General features: G+C 50.5%; 2 protein-coding genes across 3 annotated transcripts in view; one reads left to right on the top strand and one right to left on the bottom strand.

Moving 5' to 3' along the window:
- Positions 1-5,929, top strand: part of PRKAR1A (protein kinase cAMP-dependent type I regulatory subunit alpha) — a 17,093-nt gene extending 11,164 nt beyond the window's left edge. Inside the window, exons 10-12 of the mRNA XM_056340373.1 lie at positions 218-339; positions 961-1,042; positions 3,442-5,929. Coding sequence (XP_056196348.1) covers positions 218-339; positions 961-1,042; positions 3,442-3,614 — 377 coding nt within the window. The 3' untranslated portion in view covers positions 3,615-5,929. The remainder of the gene's footprint in view (positions 1-217; positions 340-960; positions 1,043-3,441) is intronic.
- Positions 5,309-24,297, bottom strand: FAM20A (FAM20A golgi associated secretory pathway pseudokinase). Of its 2 annotated transcripts, XM_056340330.1 has the most exons (11): positions 23,993-24,297; positions 17,479-17,663; positions 16,987-17,037; positions 16,471-16,549; positions 15,248-15,340; positions 13,607-13,722; positions 12,984-13,164; positions 12,556-12,665; positions 12,100-12,181; positions 11,956-12,015; positions 5,309-8,864 (listed from the first exon to the last, which is right to left on the bottom strand). In XM_056340330.1, the coding sequence occupies exons 1-11, from the start codon at positions 24,295-24,297 to the stop codon at positions 8,600-8,602; spliced, it is 1,527 nt and encodes a 508-aa protein (XP_056196305.1). In that variant the 3' UTR covers positions 5,309-8,599. The 2 variants fall into 2 exon arrangements, with proteins under 2 accessions (XP_056196305.1, XP_056196314.1); XM_056340339.1 differs by lacking the exon at positions 16,987-17,037.

The raw sequence follows: 24,297 nt of genomic DNA, 5'->3' as shown, positions 1-24,297 counted from the left end.
GCATTATTATGATAACAGGCTATTGTGGAAATCTGTTAAAACTGACTGCAAAGTGTGTGCAGCTTTTCTGCATCATTCCAAAATAATTCTAATTCAAGTCTTGATACCTGATGCACAGGTGTAGCCAGAAATAGGTTGACCTCTGTGTAAAGAGAGATCAAAAAGTATAATTTGTGTCTTGAAAAGATACTCCGTTAATGAACTTCTAAATCTGTAGAATCTCTGGACAAGTGGGAGCGTCTCACTGTAGCTGATGCATTGGAACCAGTACAGTTTGAGGATGGGCAGAAGATTGTGGTCCAGGGAGAGCCAGGAGATGAATTCTTCATTATCTTGGAGGTAAGTAAAGTAAAAAATAAAAGCCTAGAACTTTTTCTTCTTAACATGGTTTATTCTGTCCCTAAATAGGCACTTGGAAAAAATCAAAATGTAAGAATATACTTGTGGAGAATTCCTAAAGAAATATAATCTTGCCGGACATGCAGAAGCTTATATTTGGTTTGCTATTTTTACAAATGGTACTTCCTGGAAGAAAGTAACAAGTTTTTGGCTGAAACAGTTTATCTTTTTCAGAAGAGACCTGTTCTAGATAGTAACGTCTTGCTAGTGGTAATCATTGTTTCTTGTCTGGTTTGTTTTTTTTTTTTTTTTTTTTTTTGAGTGCATTTGGTCTTTCTCCCACCCCCTAGTTATACTGTAATATTCTCACTGTTATGAGGAAAAGCAGGAAGAGGTCAGTGCTGCGGATGTGCAGATACCCCAGACATTTTCTGCTTAGAGAGGAGGGAGGACCAGCTGTTTTTATAGGGCAGTCTGCTGAGCTATGCAAGGACTGTGCAGCAGTTTTTAGACTGAGACATCATAACAGTTATTTGTGCAAAGCAGCTGAATCTGTGTGGAATTCAATGTTGCAAGTGATGCTGGAAATTCCAATTGTTTAATTGCTGTGATTTATTAAAGGGCACAGCTGCAGTGTTACAGCGTCGATCAGAAAATGAAGAATTCGTTGAAGTGGGCAGACTGGCACCTTCTGATTATTTTGGTGAGTTACGTACTGATGGTGACATACACCACTGTCACCATTTTACCTGTGCTGTGTAGGTGACTGTTGTGAATGATAGTGATGAGGTGGATTTGCTTAATTACTGTTTTGGCTAACTCTTGTGGCTTCATTCAATGTCAGGTGAGTATCAGAGTCGCTTGGCATGCAGGTGTGCATGTGTATCACAGAAATGTGATTGTTCTAGAATACTTTAATTTAGAAGGGGCCTGGTGGTGGTTTGGTCTAACTTCCCTACCCTGAGTAGAGCTAACTTTGAAATTGCGTCATATTGCTCAGGGCTGTGTCCAGCTGAGTCTCTTGGTCTCCAGGGATGGGGATCCCGCAACCTCTCTGGGCAATTTCTTTCACTGTTTAACTCATGTTGTGAAGAATTTTCTTCGTGCCTGACAAGAATTTCCTGTTCTGCAACTTGTTGCTTTCTCTCTGCCTTTCACAGTGCAGAGAGCAGCCTAGTTTTGCCTTTATAATAACTCATTACGCAGCGAAGACAGCCTTAAGATTCCCTCCTTAGCTGCCTTTTCTCCAGGTCAGACTAATGCAGTTCTTTCAGCATCTCTGTACACCCAGTGTGCAGTCCCCTGACCATCTGGGTGGCACTGCTGGACTTGCTGTGCTTTGTCAGCATCTGGTACCGGGGACCCCAAAGCTGTGTGGTGCTCTGGACGTTGTCTCCCAAGTGCAGATCAGGGTCTTTTCTCCTGTTGAAGGTGTTCTAACTCAGCTAAAAGTTACATACCATGTAAATTGCTTTGGGTTGAAAAAACCTTACATATGTTGGCAAAGAAAAAGGCTGAGATCCTGTGATAAGTACTTGCTTGTAAAGACTTTGGAATAATCTTCACATGGAACTAGTCTCTTGTCTAGTGCATGTTGATTTATTTTGGATCACAGATAAGGACTGGATATGTATGCTTACAGAGCATTCTTGGAGTATAATGTAACAGTATGTAACAAGATACTCCTTGTGGCCTTATTTGGGTTCAGAAGAAAAGTGGCTTGCAGCTCAACCTGTTCAGAACCTGTTGTTTAAGGTGTAATAATACTTCCCTCACTAAGAAAAAGAAAGAAAACCCAGCTGCAAACCAGAACCTCTAACTCTTTTCTCATGTTTAAGGTAGGTCCTCTCTCCTTACTTCTTATTACTCCTTCTAAGCAGTCCTCTTGCTGAAGGGTTCTGGTTGTTCAGTTTTTCAGCTTTGTAGATGATGTAATCAACAAATACTCTGTTGCAAAGGTCTGAAGTGGGATGTACTCAAGAGTGTGTTAGTAGTACTGGATCTGACCAAAGGTCAGCTTAGGTCAGTATTTAGTACTGGATTTTTGTTTGGTGAATGTCATTTCAGTCTTTTCTAACATTTCCCTTCATGTGTACTCTGGAGTTTTCCACTCTCAAACTAAAAGTTATCTCTACCGTTGTGTTCAGGTGCTGCAGACCTGTCCTCCAGGGGTTGAACTCTCCCTTAGAACCTACTTATTCTTTTGCAAGCCTGTGTTTTGTAGGTTAGTGAGTTCAGGAGTTTTAATTGGGCACAGAGGAAAAGTTTTTCTCATTGCTTTTGAACATCCCTTCTGATAATGCAGGCAAATCTATTCTCTGAGGAGCACCAAGTTCTTTCCTCAGTCCCAAACATGGGTGTAACCAGCCCAACTGCTTAAAAACAAACAAATCCAAAAGTTGGTGGTTGATGCTGTGATTTTTCGTGCTTGTTCCTAGGGATGTTAGGCGTAGCTGTTATCACCAGTGGAAGCAGGGGCTTGTTGAAAGCTATTTCCAAATATGTTGTTTAGCAGTTGTGACAGGTATTTGAAACAAAGCTTTTGGCATGTTTGTGCATAACTTACGAAACGGGAATCCGATGGGACTTCAAGATACTAATCTTCCACAGTCCCATAGCAAAGTCAAACTCTTGATTCTGGCTAGCTATGGGGCAAAAGCTCCTGTCTCGTGCATTAACGTTTTTACTTCAATACCGTCGTTGTCTTGTCCTGAATTTCCTAGAAATATCAGAATTGAACAGTAGCTTACCTTACATATTAAAAATAACTATTTGTTGACTAGAAAAATTACATGTTTAATTGAAACATGACCATTTCTCATGGAACCAATAGTCGAAATTCTTTAGGCCTTTTTCAGAGAGACTTGAATGTGGACAGGCTTTTTAATTAGGAAAATCAAGTAGTTTTGTTTTGTTTTTTTTTTTTTTTTTAAACTGCCTTCACAGTTGCTTCTAGTGTAACTACGTAGATACTTGTTCTGATCAGTGTTAAAACCTGAATTACCTTTGGTTCCTGTAGCAGTTTGAAATAGAGCAGGGTGATTTCTTTGGCTTTCTTGCACGTTGATTTTTAACACTGTTCATGCTTTCCTGTTGCCCTAGGTGAAATAGCTCTGTTGATGAACCGTCCCCGTGCTGCCACAGTTGTTGCTCGTGGCCTGTTGAAATGTGTAAAGCTCGATCGACCCCGATTTGAACGTGTCCTGGGTCCGTGCTCGGATATTCTCAAGCGAAACATCCAGCAGTACAACAGTTTTGTATCGCTGTCTGTCTGAAACCTTCCTCCCTATCCACACCATGCTTCACGAATGCAGACTGCTTTATTACCCTTGTGCAGAGCCACATTGCCACTGGCATTTGCAGCTTCCTGTCTGTTTAAAAAAAAAAATTGCTTATCATGGCACTATTTTTAATTTTAGAGCATATTAGTTCTGTGCTCTCTGTCCCTTTTAATTTAATAGAAAAAGTTCTATGGAGGTGTTTGCTCTTACGGCTTCTCTCTGTGCAACAATGTCCAACTCGGGCAAATGCAGCCTTGCGTCAGCGAGGGAGAGATCTCCTGGCGCCATGCCAGTTGCCATAGAGTAAGGAGGTGATGGGGGAGTGGGTGGAAATGCTTTTAAAGGTGTTACTCAAATTGTTGGACAGATTTTAAGGCTGTGGTCATAATCTGCTGTATTTCTCTTGAAATGAGAACTGCCCTTGTAATGGCGCTTCTTGAGGCTTGGGGTTTTCTTTTTTTTCTTTTCTTTTTTTAAAAATTTTCTGGGTACTGTAATCCTGGGTTCAATCGTGAGGCATCAGCTGCTAAGAAAGCCACAGTTGGAATTTAACAGTATAATTGTTCCTGTTGTCTGCTGGTTTAAGATTGCTTAGTTACGTTTTTGTCAAGTGTAAATCAAAGCTTTTAAGGTTTATAGTTCTGGTGAACTACTGCAGATGTTACTTAATTTGCTGACTTGCCGCAACTGATTTTTTTTCTTGTTCTTTCTTCAGCGATAGATATACCATTTAAAACTCTTCCTGTTCAAAGTGGCAAGAACCAAATGTTACATTAAATGCCTAACTTTGGTGTAAGAATGGTGCAGCTGTCCAGCTGTTAGTAATGTTCAAGTACTTAGATTGGTGTAGAAATTGGAAGCAAACATTTTACTTTCCCTGTGACTCTTGCTTGCTTTGTATTACTCAGCTGACTTTTTAAAGAAATGATCATCAGTTCAGGTGACCCTTTGTTACCAGGGAAAATAAATGTTGAGTATTTATGGCCAGCATCAGTTGCAGGTGGCAAGATTGCTGGTCTATACAGATGCCATTATTCTTGGTAGAGAATGAGGCAGAAAAAGTGAATGTTTTAACTTTCTTGCAACACTCAGTTATTTTAAGTTTTAAATCAGTTAATCCATAATTTTTAAAATGGTTAATTATAAATCTAGTTTGAATACAAAAGGTGCATTCTCTTTCCTTGCCAACGGAATTTACATGACACGTATTTCATACTCATTCTTTTTTCCAAGTTCAGTATGTTGCGGAGTCTTAAATGTATTTCAGTATTTACCAGCTTTGTGTTACATTATTCTGTGCGCACCAGTACTTCCCAGAAGTTTTTACTGAATTCCACGGTTCAATAATGGTAGGCAATTTTTAAGGTTTCCTTTAAACTGTAATTTATATAAAAGTAGTGTAGGTTTGTATTTGGGAGTGACAGCAAGCAGTTTTGCATTTGTTGTGCAACTACTTCTAACGATGGAGCCCTCGTTTTATTTCCCTTCTGAATCGATAGGGATTCAAATTCAACAGACTTTCTCCCAGGCCCGTAGATAATGAGGAAGAGCCTGCTGATTGATGCAAAATAATAGTGAGGGTATCAAGCCTTTACAAAAGGTTTCAGGGTATTTCTGAACCTGAACTCCCAATAATGGGATTTAAATGCTTGCAGTTTGAGTTCTTTTTTCAGAAGATGTTGAGTAGAGGATTTCTGCCAGAGTCCTTAAGGAGTAAACAAATGCTACCTTTTCTGGTTTCTTGGTCTTTTTTTTTTTTTTTTTTTTTGTAAAACTATTTTCTTCAGTTGACTATCCAGGTTTTTTCTTCATATGTATTCTTTGTGTTACTTTAAAGCACCAAAAACTGTGTAAACTAGTTAGAGCTCCACAAAAAAAATGCACATTTTTTTTATATAAGGCTTTCTAATCCAGTTTCACTACCGCATCTTTTTAGCTTGCTGTTTACTCCCTTTTGTAGTTTTACCTACAAGATTTTAAGATAAATCAGCTAAGTCTGAGTTAAATATTAATCACAGTTATAGCTTTACCTTTGTGTGCAATTTAAATATGTTTGAAACCACAATTGGCATAGTTTTGCCTTAGCTAACATTCAGGGCTTTAGAAGTAATTTTTTGCTAGTCCGCCTTTAGCGAATTTATGAAGTCTATTGCCCTAGAAAGCTATAGTCAACCAGAGGACCATTTTTGTATTGTTACCTGACTATATAAGTCTGATTTACTGTATGTGCTAATATATTATATTCCTTTTGTTATAGATTGTCCTAATGGCAGGTAAAGCAATAAAATGATTTAAATTCTTAAATGCAATCAGTCTCTTTTTTTTCCCCTCCCATCCTTATATTGTGTTTTCCTTTGGCCTCAGGGCGTACATTATTAATGAGGTGGTAGAAACTAAGAAGCTTAATGGATTAGCTTTGTGTTAACTCCGGAGGCTTGTGTTCAGGTCCTAGCGTACAGTGCAACTGCACCTTCCCCTCGAGCCTGCTGGAGAGCGTGGTCTCCGTGAGCCAGCCTGTGCCTGTGCCCCAGGAACTCCAGGCGAGTTCTGGCATCGTACACATGACTGCTTTTGCAGTAAAGGTACCTGCGTCTTTTCCGAGTCTCTCTTAGCAACTTGCGCTGCTTTGATCTCCTGCTAAGGTTGTCAATTCCCAGCCTGATCACTGTTACCGGGGCTCATAAGCTTCTGTAAGGTGTTTGTTCCCATCTATGCATACCCTTAATGAAAGTTTTGAACGTATCATGAATGAGTTCTGGTGGAAAGACAGTGAGAAATAGAAAAGAGGGATTTTCATACTCGATGAAGTAAGAAAAAAAAGTTGAAGAGTGATGACCTGAAGCAGCTCAGACTGGACATTTTACATACAGCTATGAGAAAGCTAATACCCAACTTTGAAGATATGTTAAAAAATTACCATGTGAAAGAGAATAAAAATAAGAGGCAACCTTGCAACCCCAGTTAGTGTACTAGCTATTTAAGTATCTGTGGGTTTCTTTCCTTCATCCTGCCCTCCCTTTCCCCCATCCCCTTGGGAAAAAAAAAAAAAAGGCTGAGAGCAAGTTCTTATTATTGAAAGTGAAAATGTAAACCTTCCAACCTTATAACTTTTTACAATTTATCTTCTGTTGCCATGTTCTTCCTGTTCAAGCAGCCAGCCAGCAGTCACCATTCCATGAGACTGATCAAATTAATTTTGGACTTGTCATGTGTGGTAAGCCCGTAAAACATCGCCGGCAGAGGGAGATACAACTTTGGGAATACAGCGTCTTGTACTGGAACAACTGCTGTGCTGCGCATGCCAAGAGTGAGTCAAATCTTTTTATTTTCATGTATTCTCTGTCCCCAAGAGTCCAAAGGCCTGTAAGCCCCCCCGGTGCTGAGAATTGTTTGATTAAGACTGTCTAAACCCCTGTTTTTGTGAAAGCTGGAAATGGAAGGACATGGCTAAATCACAAGTCATGAGCGACTAAAGGGCTGTGGTGTGGGGTTTGGGGTTGGCTGGGTTTGTGTGGGGTTTTTTGCTAAGCTTCATGGCTTCAGAATGTTGGAGGAATCTCCTCGCTAAATAGAAACACTCCAAACTTCCTCAAATATACAGTGAATACAATAGGCACCTGTGGGGACATAAAGAAATTACAGTCTCGCCTGTCATTTTACAGTGTGGAGACAGGTATATTGTAGAATTATAGTGGAGCTGAATGAAGTGCCAGTGCAGTCCCCTGTGAAAAATGATAGCTGCGGCCAAACGAGCTTTGTTCCTTCCTTGCATGATCCAGGCACTTATTAACAGCATCACTGAGTTCCCTTTAGGTTGGGCAAAAGTCCAGCCCGTGAGAAAATGAGCCAGCGCTAGGTGCAGCAGCTTGCTGAGAACCTGTTAACTGCTGCCTGACAAGATCTGTACTATGGTTTTGGGATTCTCTTCTGAAAGGCCTGCAATGCTGTGGGTGGAATTTGTTTAACTTCAAGGTTAGTTTAGAATGAGCTAGCGCATTGGTTGTGGCGTGTTTGGTTTGGGGTTTTTTTTTCCCCTTAAAGATGACAAATTATCAACAAAGTTCTCAACTACTTTCCCTAGGTTGCCAGAAAGCTCAGTGCAATTGTTCTTAAACAGTTAAAGGAAAAAACTTGTTACTGAAGTCCTCTTTAATAGCTATTTTTAAGCCTTGTTATTGGGAGGCATGGGGAAAACTGCCCATTGGAAGATATGCAGTAACTCCCTCCCCGTGCTTTTTTGTTCTCCAGTTTCCATTGCATCTCCTCAAAATGCAGGGGTGTGTGGGGTGGGGGCAGGTTACCATTTCTATTTTCCAGGGAACTCTTGACAACTTAAGTGACTTTAAAGCAAATGGGGAGCCAGATGACCTGAGCTAGAGGCCCCCCCCACTTTGGTGAGACCAAGAGGCAGTGGACAGGCCTGATGGTCAATACTGTGCAGATACTCTTCAGTCTGACCATGCTGAATCAGCGTGTTGTCTTGGTGGCAGGTACTGCCCTCATGAAGCAAGACTGCTCTTTTCTCAATGCATAGTCTTGATTACAGAACAGAGACTTAATAAGAGGAAAATGCTCTTGGCATCTCTTTATTCAAGCCTCATCCTTGGACCTGGTTTGTGTCCTTCGCTAGCAAGACCGAGATCCTGTGCCGGTTGAGCAAACAAACGGCCGTGTGTTCCCCCACCCTCCCAAGGGCATGACCAGCTACAGAGCAGGAGATCGCTGCTTTTCCACCAGGGAGCTGCTGTCCCGGGTGTAAGGGTCTGCTGTGGTCAGACCACAACTTACCAACACGCTGCCCAAGCACAGCAGCTTTGGTTGAATACCCAGCATAGAAGCCCAGCGTGATTCTTGAAGATCTTCTGAAGAGTTTCCCCTCTGTCTCTGCAGGTGTTTGTAGATGGAAATTACCAGCCATTATACCTGTCACTTGCCTTGCAGGAGTTTTCCCTGCCTCTGAGCCCGAGTTAAGGACTGTTTTAAGTGGACAACTTCACTCTGTCGGATGCAGGAGCCTCGACCTGTGTGGTGTCATTGGCCACCACCTTGGCTTCTCCATATGTGTCTATGCATTTCTTCACGGCTTTCAGGATAAGCTGTAACCGTCTGTCTAAAGCCAAGAGATGGGGTTCGGTGAGGACAGGTGCCAGGCGGTCCTGCAAGAGGGATTCCCTCATCATGTCGCTGAGCCGATACTCTGGCTCAGCCAGGAGCTGGAGTCGTAATAATGTTGTCCTCTTTATTCTGGAAAAAAAGAAATCGCATATCTTAATGCAAACTACTTGCGGCATCCTAGCAAGAACCAGCTATCTGGGTGCCTTGGGTAGTGGGGAAGGAGGGAAGGCAAAGACAGGTGGAGATACTTCACAAAGAACTTTGGAACAAAACCTTGCCATTTCTGAAGGAAATGAAAATTTTTGCAGCAACCTCTGCTGCTTCCTTTGGTTTTCCAGACTGCAGAGTATTTATTTGTACTGTGGATTTCTGTCACCAGAGAAAAACAAGATAGAAGTTCTCAGTAATGAGTGTTCTTCCTCTGAGCCAGAGATTCCCCAGATTACTGCAGGATGGTGCCGTGTTCCCAAGGATGGCATTTATGGGCTGGGGGCAGAGGGGGAGGTAAAATGAAGAGGCATGAATGAGAAGAAAAATCTGTCAACACTCTGAGCAAAAAGAGGGAGTCTTTCCTGGAACTGATTTAACTGTGACTCTTCACCTTAAGAGATATTGCAATTTAAATATTACTTCCTTTTGACAGAAATTGGGATGAAAAGCTATAATCTTGGAACACTTCTGGGAATGAGACTGAGTATTCTGAAATCATGTGTTTAATCCTCAGCAGAAGTGTTTTGATTTCAGCATCTCTAATACTGAAATTAATCAGTGGTTTTAATTACTGCCCTTTACATTTTGAAAACAAAGTAGTCCATGTTCGTGGAGCCATTCTGATTTAGCTGAGCCAGAATTTTTCAGATGGGAAAAGGTGTAGTCAGGAACATTTTAACCAGCTCCAGAATTTGTCTTTGTACGCTTGTTATTTACCCAGGCTGTCAGCTGGGAACAGCGACCTGGCTCTGCAGCTCTGATGGGACACGTGCGGTTCGGATGGCAGGGGAAGGTTGCTGCTGCCGCTGTGCCCGGCTGAGCAGCCACAGAATCGCACCAGGTGCCAGTGGTGCTACAAGCAACGACGTGCCAGCAGCGCTCTGGGGCAGCCAAGTGCCCTGCGTGTCTTTGGTCAGCAATGCTTGTGTTGCAGGAGGGAGAAGGATGCTGTGAGCGGCTGCCTCCTGCGTGGTGCTGGCACAGGGGGCAGGAAACTTCACCTGTGGCTGTTGTCCTGGCTGCCAGGCTTGCGTTGATATTCCTGCAAACCCCCAAATAATCAATTGATCAAGCGCTAAGGCTGGCAACGAGGCTTTAAATCGCTGCCAGAGCATGGGTGTGAGGTTCTGCTGCTGCCAGAGAAAGCTTTGCACGGAGCAGATGCAAACCTTCTCCTAGGTGAGGGGTGACCGAGGAGCTGCTGTGGGTAAACGCCGGCTGTGTTTGCTCTGGTCCAAGCGGTGGCGGGGCTTGGAGGTGGAGTAGGGGATAGTGTGACCCTGTGGGGAATGGCGTATTCCATGCTGTCACACTTACATAAGAAACAGGCAGAACATGGAAAGGAGTGTGAGATGGAAATCCTGCCACTGGCCCCGCTCCTCTCCCGCAGGGTGGTTGTAACCCTGCTGTTGTACTGAATTGCTGAAGATTTGACCCTGAGCCTTCTCAGGGTTTCATCAGCCAAGAAGATACATATGCCAGGTTAAGTGGGGGCTGTTGTCAGGCCTATCTGTACCTTCTTGAGGGTTTTGACCCTTTCAGGAGAAGGACCATCTCTTACTGCATGGCTACATTTGTGCTGTTTGCTATGCTCGGAGCAACGCTGGGAGAGGAGAGCCGTGTGGGACAAGAACTGCTGTAGGAGCTGTGAAAGGTAGCTAAAAATACCAGTTTTAAATCTGCTGGGAGCCAAACTTAGAGAAGAACTCAGCTGGGAACAAGATGAACATGTTTGACAGGGAAGCGAGCAGCCTGTTCAGCATCCCTGGGGTTTGAGTGGTCCCTCGTGGCTGGAGGACTTGGTTCCTGCTTAGGTGTACACGGCTCAGCTTCGCCTAGGAGCAAGGAGGTGACTCGGTGTGCTCAGGGCAGGCTTGAAATCGGTGGCCTCTGCAGTTTACTCAGATAAACCTTTTTACCTCCTTTCCAAGCATTTTTGGATGCTCCCCCACTCCAAATGGATTGGCTGTTCTGGGAAATGAGGGGGGTTTTGTGTGTCCTCTGGGCAGCGTGAGTTGGTTTTACGCTGTTCTTGGCCTTAGTTGGCTTATTTCAAGGTGTGACTTGCAGGTGGTCTTACCACTGCCTTGTACAAGGAGAACCAAATTAAGAAGAGCTTCTGGGAGGTGGATCTGGCAGGATAGGAAGGATCTGACCTGCGGATATTACTGTATACAGGTCAAATTAAGAGGCAGAGTTAATTTACACTGCACAGAATAGGAGTTCAAGAGAAGGATTCACTGCGAGCTTGCCATTATAAATGAAAAGGCTGACTGGGCGCAAATAACAGCTCTTAAAATTAGATCCAGTAATACAAGTGTATGGGGAGAGAGTGCAGTTGACACCCCAGGGCTGAGATGGAGCAGGTACAGCAAGGAAATAGGTTAGGAGTCTCCTAAAGAGAAACCACAGGGAAGAGCAGCGTTTTGTCTCTTAAATGTAACTTTCAGCTGATGATTTATGTAAATTAATAAAGGAGGAAGACAGGATTCAAATAGGAAAATTTATGAACTTCTTAATGCTACGGGAAGAAACCTGATTGACTGGTAAGTTCTATGAGGTTTTTGGATGGAGATTTCTGAGCTTCATGTCAGACAAATGGGGCTGATAGCACCTTATGTCGATGGGCTGGGAAATGCCAGTAGACCCTTCTGGAAGGGTTTGATCCAGTGGACAGTGTCTCCTGGTCTAGCTGTGAAAGCTTTTACACTTGCAAGGCCTTTTAGCTCCAGTGGGGAAGTATCCAGGAAGGACTGTCGTATGACGCCGCAGCCGGCTGCAGCACAGCAGAGCTTAATGCTCTGATATAACAGCTTAATCCCCGTTCGAGGGACAACTTGCAATTCCCATGCTCCAGCGCCTGGCCTGCCCCCTTGGCTGGGATTAGCAGGGGCTTTCCCTGCACTGCTGGATGGAGCCAGGTCTGGGTGACTTCCAGCAGTAAGCGCTGCTGGTCTGTTGTGGTGGGAACACTGATGTGTCTGGGCAGGAAGATGAAGCTGGCACTTACATGCAGCACTGGGAAAGCGGGGCCAGGATGGAGGTTTCATCATGGGAATGCCGCCCGAACCTGGAGGGGTAAAGCAGAGAGCACAGAGCTTTAGTGCCTGCCCACCACCTTCCCCCCCACCCTGATGTCCTCCCACAGCCTCACCCTCTGGCATTGTCCAGGTGTAAGAGGAAGCCGTCATCCCCAAACTTGGTGAACATTTCATAGTGGTGACGGTCCATGTTCCCTGGTAAAGGGCAGACAGAGGAGCAGAGTTTCCCTTGCATGTGACCAAGCAATTTTCTAAAACATCCTACATTTTCTTTCAGCTCTGTGTGAATGAATTGTTGCCTTGCTGGAAGCATCTCGAGATGCCCAGGGCTGCTGTGCTCTCCTTGCTGGGCCCCCTGGGGAGTGGGCTGGGGTGGGTCTGGGGGCTCCCCCTTGCCTGCACATCAGGAGGGGTTGTGCTGGCTGGCTGTAGGGAGACAGCAGTCTCCCAAACTTGTCTCTGGAGCAGAAGGGATGACTTTGAGAAACACCATGGCGTGGGAGGGCAGACAGGCTGCTGAAGGCCCACACGGAAGGAAGGAACGTTATTTCCCCCTTCACCATACATACCTATTAGGAAGTCAAATATGGCCATGTCGACGATGTTAAGCAGCCGGTTGCCGTTGCTGTAGGGGTAGATCTCCTTCACCGTGTTGCAGTAGAGCGGATTCACTTCCCACCTGCAGGAGATGGAGGAGAAGGGAGAGGTGCGCTCGGGTGTTGCTGCTGCTGTGTCCTAACGGCATGCCAAGGTTGGTCTCCCGTGCAGAGATGAGGACTTAAATCTCCCTCCTTGTGCATGCAGGAGACTGGAAGTCAAACCCAGTCAATGCCCAGGCATTGAGAGTTTATTAGATTAATTACAGGCAACCTGGGAACCTTGGCTTTCCTCTGCCTGGACGTACAATTTCTGTATGTGTGTCTGTACCCTGCTCGTTCTCCTTCCCATGTGCTCCCTGCAATGCAGATACGGGAAGCAGCATCATTTACCCACTTACTCCTCTTTTTCATCAAACGAGTAGGACCGGATCCATGGGTTTGGGATGGAGAGTCGTGGTGCCAGGTTGAGGGATGGCAGGAAGGCAGAGAGGGACCCTTCCAGGAGGTGAGGGTTCCCACACACCGCGTACTCAGTCTTGCACATGTACGGGCACTTGGCGAAGAAGCACACGTTGCTGGCTGTGGGGAGAAGAGAAGAAAAAGAGTGGGGAAAGGAGCTACGATCTGTAGGAGGCCACAAGATAGCCTGGACTGACCTCTTCCCCATCGCGTGATGGCGACTGCATATATCGTGGCACACGTAACAACATTGTGGATGTGAAACTCGTGGAAAATCATGGAGAATACCTGGATTTTAGTCGATGGACAGACTGGTCCCATGCTAAGGCAAAGTTAGGAAGAGGGGACAGGTGAACAGACCTGGCAGCTGGTTTCTGCTTGAGGCTGAGAGAGGGCCACCTCCGCTGTAGCCGTGTCTTTGTGCATCTGTTTCACCCAGGCGTTTTATTTCTGCGCCACAGCCCAAGTCCTGCCACCCCCCCTTGCCTGCAGACCCTGCCCTTCCACCCACCATGGACCAACATGTCCAACCCCAGCTCATGGCAGCCCAGCGCTCGCCTACCTGGTGAGACGAAGAAGACGCTCTGCAGGATCTCGTTCTTGGTGACCTCCAGGATCTCCTTGGTGACATTGATCAACCTCCCAACCGTGGGTGGTACCCTCCGGAAATCCAGGATCCTGCACGAGAGGGACAGTGGCTCAGAGCCTGCGGTGCAAAGGGATGTTACTGTGCAGGAAGGCAACACGGGGCAGCGGATGCTGTCCTCATCCCTTCCGTTGGTAAACCTTCTGATGACTATGCCTACATGGATTTTTTTTTCTTTTTTTTTTTTTTTTTTTTCTCCTCCTACCTTCTTTCTAGTAAATAGCCTGCATCATTTTACCCCCTGGACCAAAATGCGGCTGAGTTTGGATTTTGGTATTTTAATAGCTGCTGCCTGGAACAATCTGGATGTTCTCCAGAATTCATGTCTTTTTCCCTAACTGGTTTCTCCCATCCCCTTGCACATAAGCAAGGCTCTTCAGGCTCTTCTATGGTGCTGGGTTTGACACAGAAAGATGTGTAGAACCCAGTACAACGCAGCTGAGACAGCAGGAGGTGAGGAGGCATCACCCCACTCAGAGGCACTCATGCCCAGCTGATTCATCTAAAATACTAAAAAAAATGAGGGCCTGGGGCAGAAAGGCATTCATGTCAGTGAGTGGAATTGCTGATCGCTGAGTCAGTAACACGGGGTCAGCCAGCGAATGCTGTGCTTTGCTCCTTGGGCAATGCCCTCTGCTTCTGAGAATCAGGCAGAAAACAGGATTTAGCCTGTTCCTTATTGAGCAATGTTCAAAGAAAGAAGAATCATTTGCTTTCATCTAATGTCTTTCAGCTCTAAAAACCACAAAGCGCTTCAGAACAGCACTCCGGCCTCATTTTTCTGGCGGTGGGGCTGGGATGCAGAGAGGTAAGCTGATGGTAGCTGAGTCAAGCAGAGTCACTGTGGTGATGCAGGGATAGAGCTGGAAAGGGAATTCAGCTCCATTTCTTGCTCAGAGTTTGGTCTACAGGACTTACAGTCATGTCCTGCTTTTCATGTAAGTTGGGTGTGGGAACTGGAGACCCCCATCCACCACCATCATCATCAGGGATCATTTTCCCTGGATGTTCAGTGCTCATCCCATTGAGAGGAAGAAGCTGCTGCCTTCCTCTTGTAATAAGGGTATTTTTGATTTTATTAAATACCGAGCCTGCTAGGGAGAGGAGCCAGGTTAATTGCTCGTTAGCTGAGAGCCTGAAACTGCATCGCTGCAGTTTATCTCCATCCAAACCACGGCGTGATTGCCGATGGAGCGTGTGACTCCCTCCCTGGGAAGGGATCCAGGCTGCACCCAGAGCTCCTCTTTGCACTGCAATGCATGAGAGGGAGCGCGTGCGTGTGCCTGTAGGATGGCTGGGCAAGGACCTGACCCGCTCACAGCCCGGACTTCATCTGCCAGCCTGTTCTCGTGCGCTGGGCAGGGCAAAGCTGGCTCCTGGGCTTCAGGCGAGAGCCAGAGCCACCCTGTCCCCAAATCACGCATCAGCTCTCCAGTGGGTGCTGCAAAGCAATCGCTCGTCTGAGGCTGGGCGGCTCTGCGGGGCTCAGCGCGGCTTTCCTCGTGCCAAAGCCTTCTGTGGGCAGAGGACTGGCAGCTGGCGGTGGCAGGCCCCTACCTGTCCAGGTGGAAGGCAGCGATCTCCGCGTTGTGCCGCTGGAAGTCAACAAAGTAGAAAAAATCCTCAGGAGTCTCTTCCTCACGTTTCTGCCTGGGAGAGAGCACGGGGGTTAACGCAGCCTCGCGCAGCAGCGCAGGCAGGCAGCTGGCCGGCAGCCTGGGCGCAGGGTGGTGGCAGGAGGATGGTGTGCCCAGGGACAGCTGGCGTGTGGCTGTCCCAAAGTGCCCAGTGCTGAGCCGGAGCATTGCCCTGGTGCCGGGTGGGTCAGGGAGGGGGAAGGGGTGACTGTGGGCTTCAACACGTCTGTGCCACGGCTTACACCCACCCGGGACGGTGTTTCAGGTGGGTGCAGCCAGGGGTGCTAGAGGCCATGCTGCGCTTCTCATGTCCCCGTGGGAGGCGGAGAAGAGCTCAGGTCTGGACTATTATACCCCTGAGATGGGAACACCACCTTATTTAATTTCATTTTCTGGCTGCCACGCAGTGCCCCAATTTGCGTAGCATGTGAATTTGCATGCTCAGCCTCCCAAGCAGCTGTATATCACGGGAAAGCCCACAGGCACTGCTGGGCCCTCCTGGCTCAGCTGAGTGCATGGATGCTTTCCCTCTCCTCTGGGACCTGCCGGACGCGGCAGAGGTGGATGGACACCAACAGGAGAGGAGCTGGCTGCTTTCTAGATGAGCAGACCATCGCAGTCGGTGTGCTGCTGGCTGCCCTGCCTGCGCACAGAAAGGAGAGGGGGAATAAATATGAAGAGTCCCAAGTAAGTGCAGAAGCAATTTAAAACTCCTGTTTGAGGTGACTGGGACTGGTGGCTCTTTCTTGGAAATACTCTGGGGAATCCAAGGCGAAACAAGGTAAAACACAAAGTCAGCTGGGGAAGAGGAAGAAATGAGCAGTCCCTAAAACAAAGCTCTCGGGAGAACAAGTGTCCCAAGGTCCTTTGCCATCTGGCATCTACGAACTAAGAACTTTCCAACATCAGTAAGCAGTGTGGGAACACCGGTGTTTATCCGTGCACGCCTCTGGGATGGTGTGAGCAGCCAACAATAATTAAACCTTCTCAGCTGTCAAGGTAGCTGAGCACAGGGGAGGAACGACACAGCTGCGGCGTGGCTGTCCCTGCCAAGGATGCTTGCACCCCACGCCGCAGGGCTCCTGGGTTCATGGCTACGCGGGGCAGTGGGGGGCTTGGTGGGGGCTCTGCTGCGTGCCTTACCTCATGGGCTTGAACATGGCTTTCCCAAAGTCCTGGAACCTGAGGACCAGCTTCAGGTGCACACCGCTGGGCTTCACAACTTGGGGAAGAAACGGGACGTTAGCCACCTGGAAAGCCTCCCCGGCACGCAGTGAAGCACTGGTTACACGCTGTGCCACGATCCGGCTTCCCACCCTGGTAAGCGCATCCCATCGCTCCTTCCGGCTGCTCCCCTCTGCTTCTGTGGCTATTTTTCCTCTCTCCCTCTCCCCTGTGCCAGAGATTTCCCTCTAGCACTTCTCCCAACAACCATTTGTTACGTTCTGTTGGGGAGTTTTTCCTCCTCCCAGTACAAACCAGTGGCATACTGGTGTCCTGGCACCCACATCCCAGCTTCTGCTGGCGGTTTAATGGAAGGGAGAAGGACCTGGCATTGCCCGGCTTTACGTTTCCCTTGCTGAGGTTAGGATGGAGGAGTTGGGATGGGGTCAGCCGAGGTGGTGGCATGCGAGGGGAGAGCAGGGACCTGAAACTCACTCTGGCTGCAGTCGCAGGCTCCCAGCAGCGCTTTCTCATCCTGGCTGTAGTCTGTAAAGGCAGGAGGAGCGGTGAGACCCCGCTGGGCTCAGTCTCTTGCTGCTGAGCCCCCTCCCAGCACTGGGCATGCAGGGGAGCCCTGCCTGCATGTCCATGGCAGCCCCAGTGGCGTTGGTGCGCAGTGAGGGGTGCAGTCCCCTTGGGGCGCGGGGGGTGCTGAGCCAGCCTGTCGGGACTGAGCTGCTGTGCAATGGGTCTGCAGCATGGCTGGCACCAAAAAAATGCTGCATTAAGGGCCACAGCCTTCCTCCCATCTCAAGGTAAGGGCGCGGCAACTGCCCAGCATGTAAGGAAGCCAGCACAGGGCTGGGAGCATTCTCCAGCGGGTGACAGCCCCTGCCTTGTTTGCAAAAGTAAGCTGGGGGGGGGCTGGAGCCCCCCAGCCCCATGCAGCTCCCCCCAGCCCCAGTCCTGTGGCAGGAGGGTGCTTACCGGCACTGATAGTGGTGAAGTCTTGCATGTCCCGGAGGAGCCTGTTGACAGTGGGGCTGGAGCGCGGGTAGAGCCCATCGCGGCTGATGCCCAGGTGGAACTGGAGCCAGCTGGCCTCTGGCCGCAGCGGCACTGGTGCTGCTGGGGAGGTGAGGTTCAGCTCCTCCCTGTAAAGCTTGTGTCTCCTGGAAGAGAGCGGTTACGGAGTGGTGAGGATGAGCCAGGGAACGGAAATCCTTGCTGCGCCGAGCCCGGGGGCTGTGGGGGAGTGGGGAGGGTGCTGGGGATGTCCTGGTGTTGGCTGGGATAGAGTTGATTTTCATCTCAGTAGCTGGTACCAAGCTGTGTTTTGGATTTAGTATGGAAAGAATGCTGCTCGCACGCTGATGTTTTAGTTGTTGCTAAGTAGTGCTCACTCTATATCCAAGGGCTTTTCACTTTCCCGTGCTCTGCCAGCAAGTGAGTGCGCAAGAAACTGGGAGGGAGCAGAGCCAGGACAGCTGACCCCAGCTAGCCACAGGGGTATTCCATAGCACAGAGCGTCACACTCAGTACGTAAACTGGGGGGAGTTGTCTGGGGGCTGCCGATCGCTGCTCGGGGATGGCTGGGCACCCATCAGCAGGCAGGGAGCACTGCATTGTGCATCACCTGGGTTTTTCCCTTGGGTTTCATTCCTCTCTCTTCCTCTCCCCTTTTCATTACAATTATTATTATTGTTATTATTATTATAATTATTATTATATTTAATTTCCATTATTAAATCATTCTTAACTCACAAGTTTTACCTTTTTCTCTATTCTCCTCCCCGTCCCACTGCGGGGGGAGCGAGCGAGCGGCTGCACGGTTCTCAGCGGCTGGCTGAGGTTAACCCATGACAGGGGAGCAGAGCTGGGGGCATGGGGTGGGTAAAGACTCTGCGTGTTACCCAAGGGGAAACTGAAACAGGGAGCAATGATTGAGATGGTCAAAGGTCTTGCAATTTGTGCCACCTTCTTGCCTCTGCAAAGCCCTGAGAAAGCAGCCTCAAGAGGGAAGACAAAGGACTCTGTTGTCTTCTCCTCACCCCATCAGGAGCAGGAAGGGTGTCAGGGCATGGCTGGAGCTAAACCACATCTCCAGCAACACAAGAGCTGGCCTGTGTGGTGGATGAAGGAAGAGCTGCAGGTTCCAGGCCAGAGTTGGGGAGGGGATGTGATGTGACAGCGGGTGACTTGGGTCTTGACTGCTCAGTGAGGAGTCTGGAGAGCCCAGCAGAATGACAGGGTCTTGTCCAAGCGAGCCTCCACTGAGGACTGTCTTTCTGGTCATTGCATCTCTGACAGAGTTTTCTCCTGGAGCCAGAGGTCCCAGGCGGGGAAAAAAAAATCACCAAGTTAGAGCCAGAGATTGTGCCTGTGACCAGATTCACAGCCCTTGGTCTGGTGGGCAGGGATGTGGTGAGGCCCGCTGGCAGCTTCCCGCGCATCAGCTCTTCGGATCAAGGTTGAACCCGGCCCTTTCTTGGCAGGTGGAGCCGAAGGGGCCTCCCAAGTTCAATAATAACCCAAAACATCTCCCCGCTTGATCAGTGTTTTCCTCAACCTAGAGACCTCCACAGCTGAGACCCACACTTTGCCAAACTGCAACTGAAAGGTCACTTATTCCACGCGGTGGAGGACAGCGCGTTAGTTTCTCATTAGCGCTGGCCAAGCCATGTGCAGAGTAGCTGTTCCTGATAAAGGGAAAATGAAGTTCAGTTTGCACTGAAAGTGCCAAGATACATCCGTGAAAGAAAACAGGAGCTGGGGGCTGATCACGAGTGGGGCGTTACCCAAGGCTGGGATGGAGCAGCTGGAGGGAGGGCAGTGCCATATGCCTTGCTAGACCCAATCCAGACCCTTAGCAAAACACACTCTGGGAAACACAAAAGGTGAAAAGAGATGTTTTGCTACCCCTTTAGTTTCTCCTACTTTTCCCGATTCTTTAGGTTTTGCCTAATGCAAACAAAACCGAAAACAGGGAGGAGAGGGAGGCGTGTGTGGGCACCCGCAGGCATGGCAGGGTGTCCCGGCAGCGGGGCTCTGCCGGGCTGGCTGCGCTGCACAGCTTGCAGCGGTGGCTGCGACAAGCAGGTGCTGACCATGCACTGAGGCATTTATCAGCCAAGAAGGTGGTGCTGGTGGCTGGAAAGGGCTCACAGGTGTTGCTCGGTTTTTTGCTTCCCTGCTCAGACCAGTAGGGAAGCACTGGGTTTTGGCTGGTCTTTTTTTCCGTCATTCTCCATCCAAGCAGGCTAAACAGTGTGGTTAGTCCGGTCTAACCATGAGCAAGGGATGAGCCCTGCTGGTGGTGAGGGACACGTTTCAGTAGCACCCTGGGAGAAATCCAGGCAGCAGAGAGACGTGGCTTATCTGCAGGTCAGAGCAGCCTGTCCTCTCTCCCAGCCTGTTTGCCTTTCAGTTGGACGGGGTCAGCTGCGGTGCGAAGTCCACGCGTGCGTGGTCGGGCAGCAGGCTGGCGGTGTGCTGCGCTCAGTCCAGCCCTTTGCCCAGGACATCTGCAGAGGAGGCAGAAGCTCCCCCGAGACAGGAGGTGTTGGACACAGGAGCATGGCCAAATGGGGGGATTGGCTGGCAGGCTGCACACAAGGTTGCGGCCCCAGGATGCTGCCGGCTCCAGCAGATGTGCCTTGACCTTCCAGCACACCAGTGCACCAGGTCTCAAGGGGGCAAGACACAACCTTAGCCCCACACTGTGGCTAGGGACAATAAAGCCCCCAGTGTAACTTAGAAGAATGACTCAGGATTTTTCTCTAGGGAAGCTGCCCAAATATTTTACCATATTTGCTCTCCTGCCTCCCGTACACACAGGCTGTTCCCCCCGGGGTGGCAGTGTGCAGTAGATCACTGATGGGGAAAAAAATGCACCAGTTATGCAAAGGGAGGCAGTTCCCAGCGGTGGCTGGGAGCACCCACGTGGTCCCTGTCCCGGGTGAGCTGCTGCAGGGCCAGCGAGCCCCTTTCCAGCCTTCAAACCCAAAACGCACCTCCCTCGACCTCCCCATTTCCTTCAGGATTCCTGAAATATTTCCCTGTAAGAACAGATCTCTGCAAAAGACATAACGATATAAAAAAGCAGGTTCTTTTGTACCTTGCTATAAATAGCCCCGGGGCTGCCCTAGCTCTCTGCTCAGCCAGCTCGCTGCTGGGCTGCGAGGGGCACGGCATCAGGCTGCTGGTGTCTGCTCACCCCGTGCCTCCCCCCGCACCGAGCTGGCTGCAGAGTCTGGGGTGTGGAATCTGCTCCTTGAAGGATAAAAATGAGCTCTGGAGTTTTTAAGGGTTGTCTTGTTTTTTGGTTTTGAAGAGGTGTGGATGGGTTTTTTTGCTGTTTCCTTCCTGCATCCCCATCAGTGGCTCCAGCTGGTTCTGCATGCTGCAATCAAACTCCTGGTCCTAATTGAAGTGCTGGGGAAAAGCACAGGAATGGGCAGCAGCTGGCGTGCAGCCAGCACCGTGGAGGTAGGATGTGTGCTGCTGTGCTCCCCTGGCCACGGGGATCCGAAACGGGCCATGTCCTGGGGCCACTCCATGAGCTGGCAGAGAGTCCCAGCCCAGCTGATGTCCATCTGGCCACAAAAATAAAGACAGGCACGCTGTGCTGCAGGTGCAGGGTTGAAGCTACAGCCTCTTCCACTCAAGAAGAGCATCCTGCCACTCTGAAAGCTGCTTTGCCAACAGCCAGACCTACACGTGATGCAGAGACATGCCATCACCCAGCCAAGCTGAGGAGGGGGCGACCCAGGGACACTCAGCTCTGAGCCTCTTCTGCCTGCTAGGGGATGTGGTCACACCTTGGGGAGAGCTGGTGCGGACCTTGCTCCCACAGCACGATCTTCAGCTGCAGCTTCGCTAAGCCTGTGCGTTGGGAGACAAAGCCGTGGGTTCCCGAGTCCCGCGGAGGCACTGCCCTTCATTGTTGGCAGTTATAAGGGACGGCTCTTTCACTGACCGTGTCAGAGAGGACATGGGCTCTGCAGTGCTTCTGGTGAGGCAGAAATTCCTCCATGCCCACAGCAAATTAACAGTCTCACGAAACGCATCAGCGCTGGGAAGCGCTGTCTTGTATATGCAATTTGCAGCACCGGCAGCAGGAGAGGTGGTGTGTCCCTCGGCCTGTGCATGCTCTCCGAAGGCTTTACCCGCTATGTGAGCATCATATGTTTTATTTCAAAGTGACTGAGGAATAATCAATACCCTGCCTTCTTTCTCCTTCCTTTCTGCTCTCACCTGGAGGTGCAAAGTGAAGTCAACCAAGGGCAAATGGCATCACAGCATTCCTCCTGGCCACATCATAACCAAACCTCAGAACAAAAGGCACTGTGCAGCCACGGTTTCGTCCACAAATGGCGCATGTTTTAAACAAAGCGGTAAATAAAGCTGGGAAATGCAGACTTCTTACCAAATAGCTGGGGCTGTCCTGCCGGTGAGGCTGGCGTGGAGGTGATGCCAGCACTGCTGCAAATGCTCAGCACTGGGTGCTCAGGGCTTTTGGTGGTACTCAAGAAGCCACCAAGTATATGCTGTGAGCTGTTTCGGTTCAAATGCCCCCATCCCACCGGGCTTTTGCTTGGGAAACATCCATCTCGCTACCCAAATCCTGATGTCTTCAGGATGCATTGCCCAGCTCTGAGGAGATGCACCCAAGGGGGGTCTGGGGCATTTGTCCCCAGGGATCCCCAAACACCCTGTCCATGGGCGTCAAGTGATGTGTGAAGGGTTCAACGTGCTCCAGGCGGACTCGAGCAAGCGATAAGCCTCGCAGGGTGACCCCCGGCCGAGCACACGGGGCAGCTCCAGGACCCAGGATCATTCTTTTGTTCCTTCCATTATCGCTTCCCGTCATCTCCTCCTGCAAATTGTGCCTGAAACCAGGACTGGGTGAACCCACAGAAATGAGAGGAATCTGCATCGAAGCGGAGAAAGTGGGAGCTTGGAAATCCTGCCCGCGCGGCTCAGCAAGCAGCATGTGGGTGGCAGGAGGAGCAGGGGCTGGCTCGGACACTGACAACCAAACCCCGGCAGTGGGGAAGTGCCAGGACAGGGACCTCTGAGGTGGTCCCAGAAAATGCTGCCTGGTGGGCACTGTCCCATCCCATGAAGGGGACAGTGAGATGATGCTGCAAGCTCGGCATGCTGGGAGCCTCTGCGCAGAGGCACCATGGTGACCTGCTTTGGCACCGTGTCACCGTAGCCATCCCCATTGGGTCTGAGTTTGTGCATGAAGGAAGAAGCTGGTGGGGTGCAGGGAGGAGCTGGAGGACGCTGGAAGGTGCTGCCCGTTTCCAGTTTGGCCGCAGCCCTCCTGCAAGGGGGGTTAGATCAGGGGTTCAGGGCTCCGGGGTGTGGGAAGCCTCAGTGGTAGGATCCTGCGCAGGCGGCTGCTGCTCAGAGCTGGTGCTGAGGGTCACTGTCCCCTCCGGGGTGGGGGCCGCAGGGGCTAGTGCCAGTCACACCCCGGGAGCAGGAGATGGGGGAGCGTTCCTGCCAGCGTGGCTGGGAGAGGCAGGGAGAGGGGGCTCTGAGCTGGGAGCCCTTTGCTGTCCCAGCGTAAAACCCTCTGTGCCTTTCCTCGCGGAGGAGTTGGCAGAAGGAACGGGAGAGGGGCTGAGCAAGGTGCCAGCGCCCCGACACCCCTGCCGTGGGTCGGAGGACACCCGCTGGAGGCAGATACTGAGACGTGCAGGGCTCTGGCCTGGGGGACTGGCTGCTGCAGCCCGAGGGCTCCGGTTGTCACCCAGCCTAAGGGCTGGGGGATGCAGGGGACCAGCTTTGGGGTTCAGCACCTGGGGACTGGCTCCCCTCCTGCCCCACGCCAAAAAAGTGACACGGAGCAGAGGTGCTTGCTCTTGGGAGGACATGGCTTGCAGGGTCTCACGCCGTGGGTCAGCAGCCACCTCTCCCCTCACCTGGGGCTCTAGCAGCCGAGCGGGGGGCACCGCAGGACAGCCCTCCCAGCAGACCCCCTCTGCTCGGCTCTGCCTGTCCATGGGGTGCGGTTACTGGGGAGGGGGCGAGGTGGGGGGATGGTGGGGCAGAGAGCCAGGAAGGGGGCACAAACCCAGCTGGGGATGCCAGGGGTACCCTGGGGCGCGTGCTTAAGGGGTGCTTAAGCAGGGGCACCCAGGAGAGCTGCCCAGAACGTGGGTGCCTGTGGGGTACCTGCGCAGGGGGTACCCAGGAAGGGTGCCCGAGGGGTGCCCATGCAGGGAGTGCTGGGGGGCAGTGTGCCTGTGCAGTGGGTGCGCGGGGGGTCCTGCGCTTGGGGCGCTGGGCTGGGGGTGCCCATGCAGGGGTTGCATGGGAAGGGGGTGCCTAGGAGTTTTCCGGGCAGGGGGTGTCCAGGGAGGGGGCGCCCATGCAGGGGGTGTCCACGGAGGGGTACCCGCGGAAGGGGGTGCCCGGGAGATGCCCACGCAGGGGGTGCCCGCGGAAGGGGGTGCCCGCCCAGGGGTGCCGTGCCGGCGGGACGCACCTGTTCCAGCGAGCCGCCTTCCGCCGGTAGTAGCGCAGGGCTTCGCGGGCGCCCAGCAGCGGCTCGGCGGGGCCCCGCGGGGCGGCGGCGCGGTACAGCGGGTGGGCGAAGAGGCGCCGCAGCGCGGAGGCGGCGCGGGCGCGGGGCGGGGGGGCGGCGGGCGCGGGGCGGCGGCAGGGACAGCCCGGGGCACCGGCCGCCAGCTCCCGGCGCGCCCGCGGCCAGAGGTGGAAGTAGAGGTCGGCCGCCAGCAGAGCCCCCAGCAGCAGCAGCACGGCCGGGCGGTCCCGGCGCGGCCCCGGCAT

This window comes from Falco biarmicus, chromosome 1, assembly GCF_023638135.1.
Source record: "Falco biarmicus isolate bFalBia1 chromosome 1, bFalBia1.pri, whole genome shotgun sequence".
Classification (NCBI taxonomy): domain Eukaryota; kingdom Metazoa; phylum Chordata; class Aves; order Falconiformes; family Falconidae; genus Falco; species Falco biarmicus.
Note: the sequence above shows the minus strand (reverse complement) of the source record. Positions and strands in the feature narration are given on the sequence as shown.

Coding starts and splice junctions, on each gene's coding strand:
- FAM20A (XM_056340330.1), bottom strand. CDS start 24,297: ATGCCGGGGCCGCGCCGGGACCGCCCGGCCGTGCTGCTGCTGCTGGGG. Junction 17,664..23,992: donor AAGGCGGCTCGCTGGAACAG/GTGCGTCCCGCC, acceptor GCTCTCTTCCAG/GAGACACAAGCTTTACAGGG. Junction 12,016..12,099: donor CACCTGGACAATGCCAGAGG/GTGAGGCTGTGG, acceptor TTACCCCTCCAG/GTTCGGGCGGCATTCCCATG.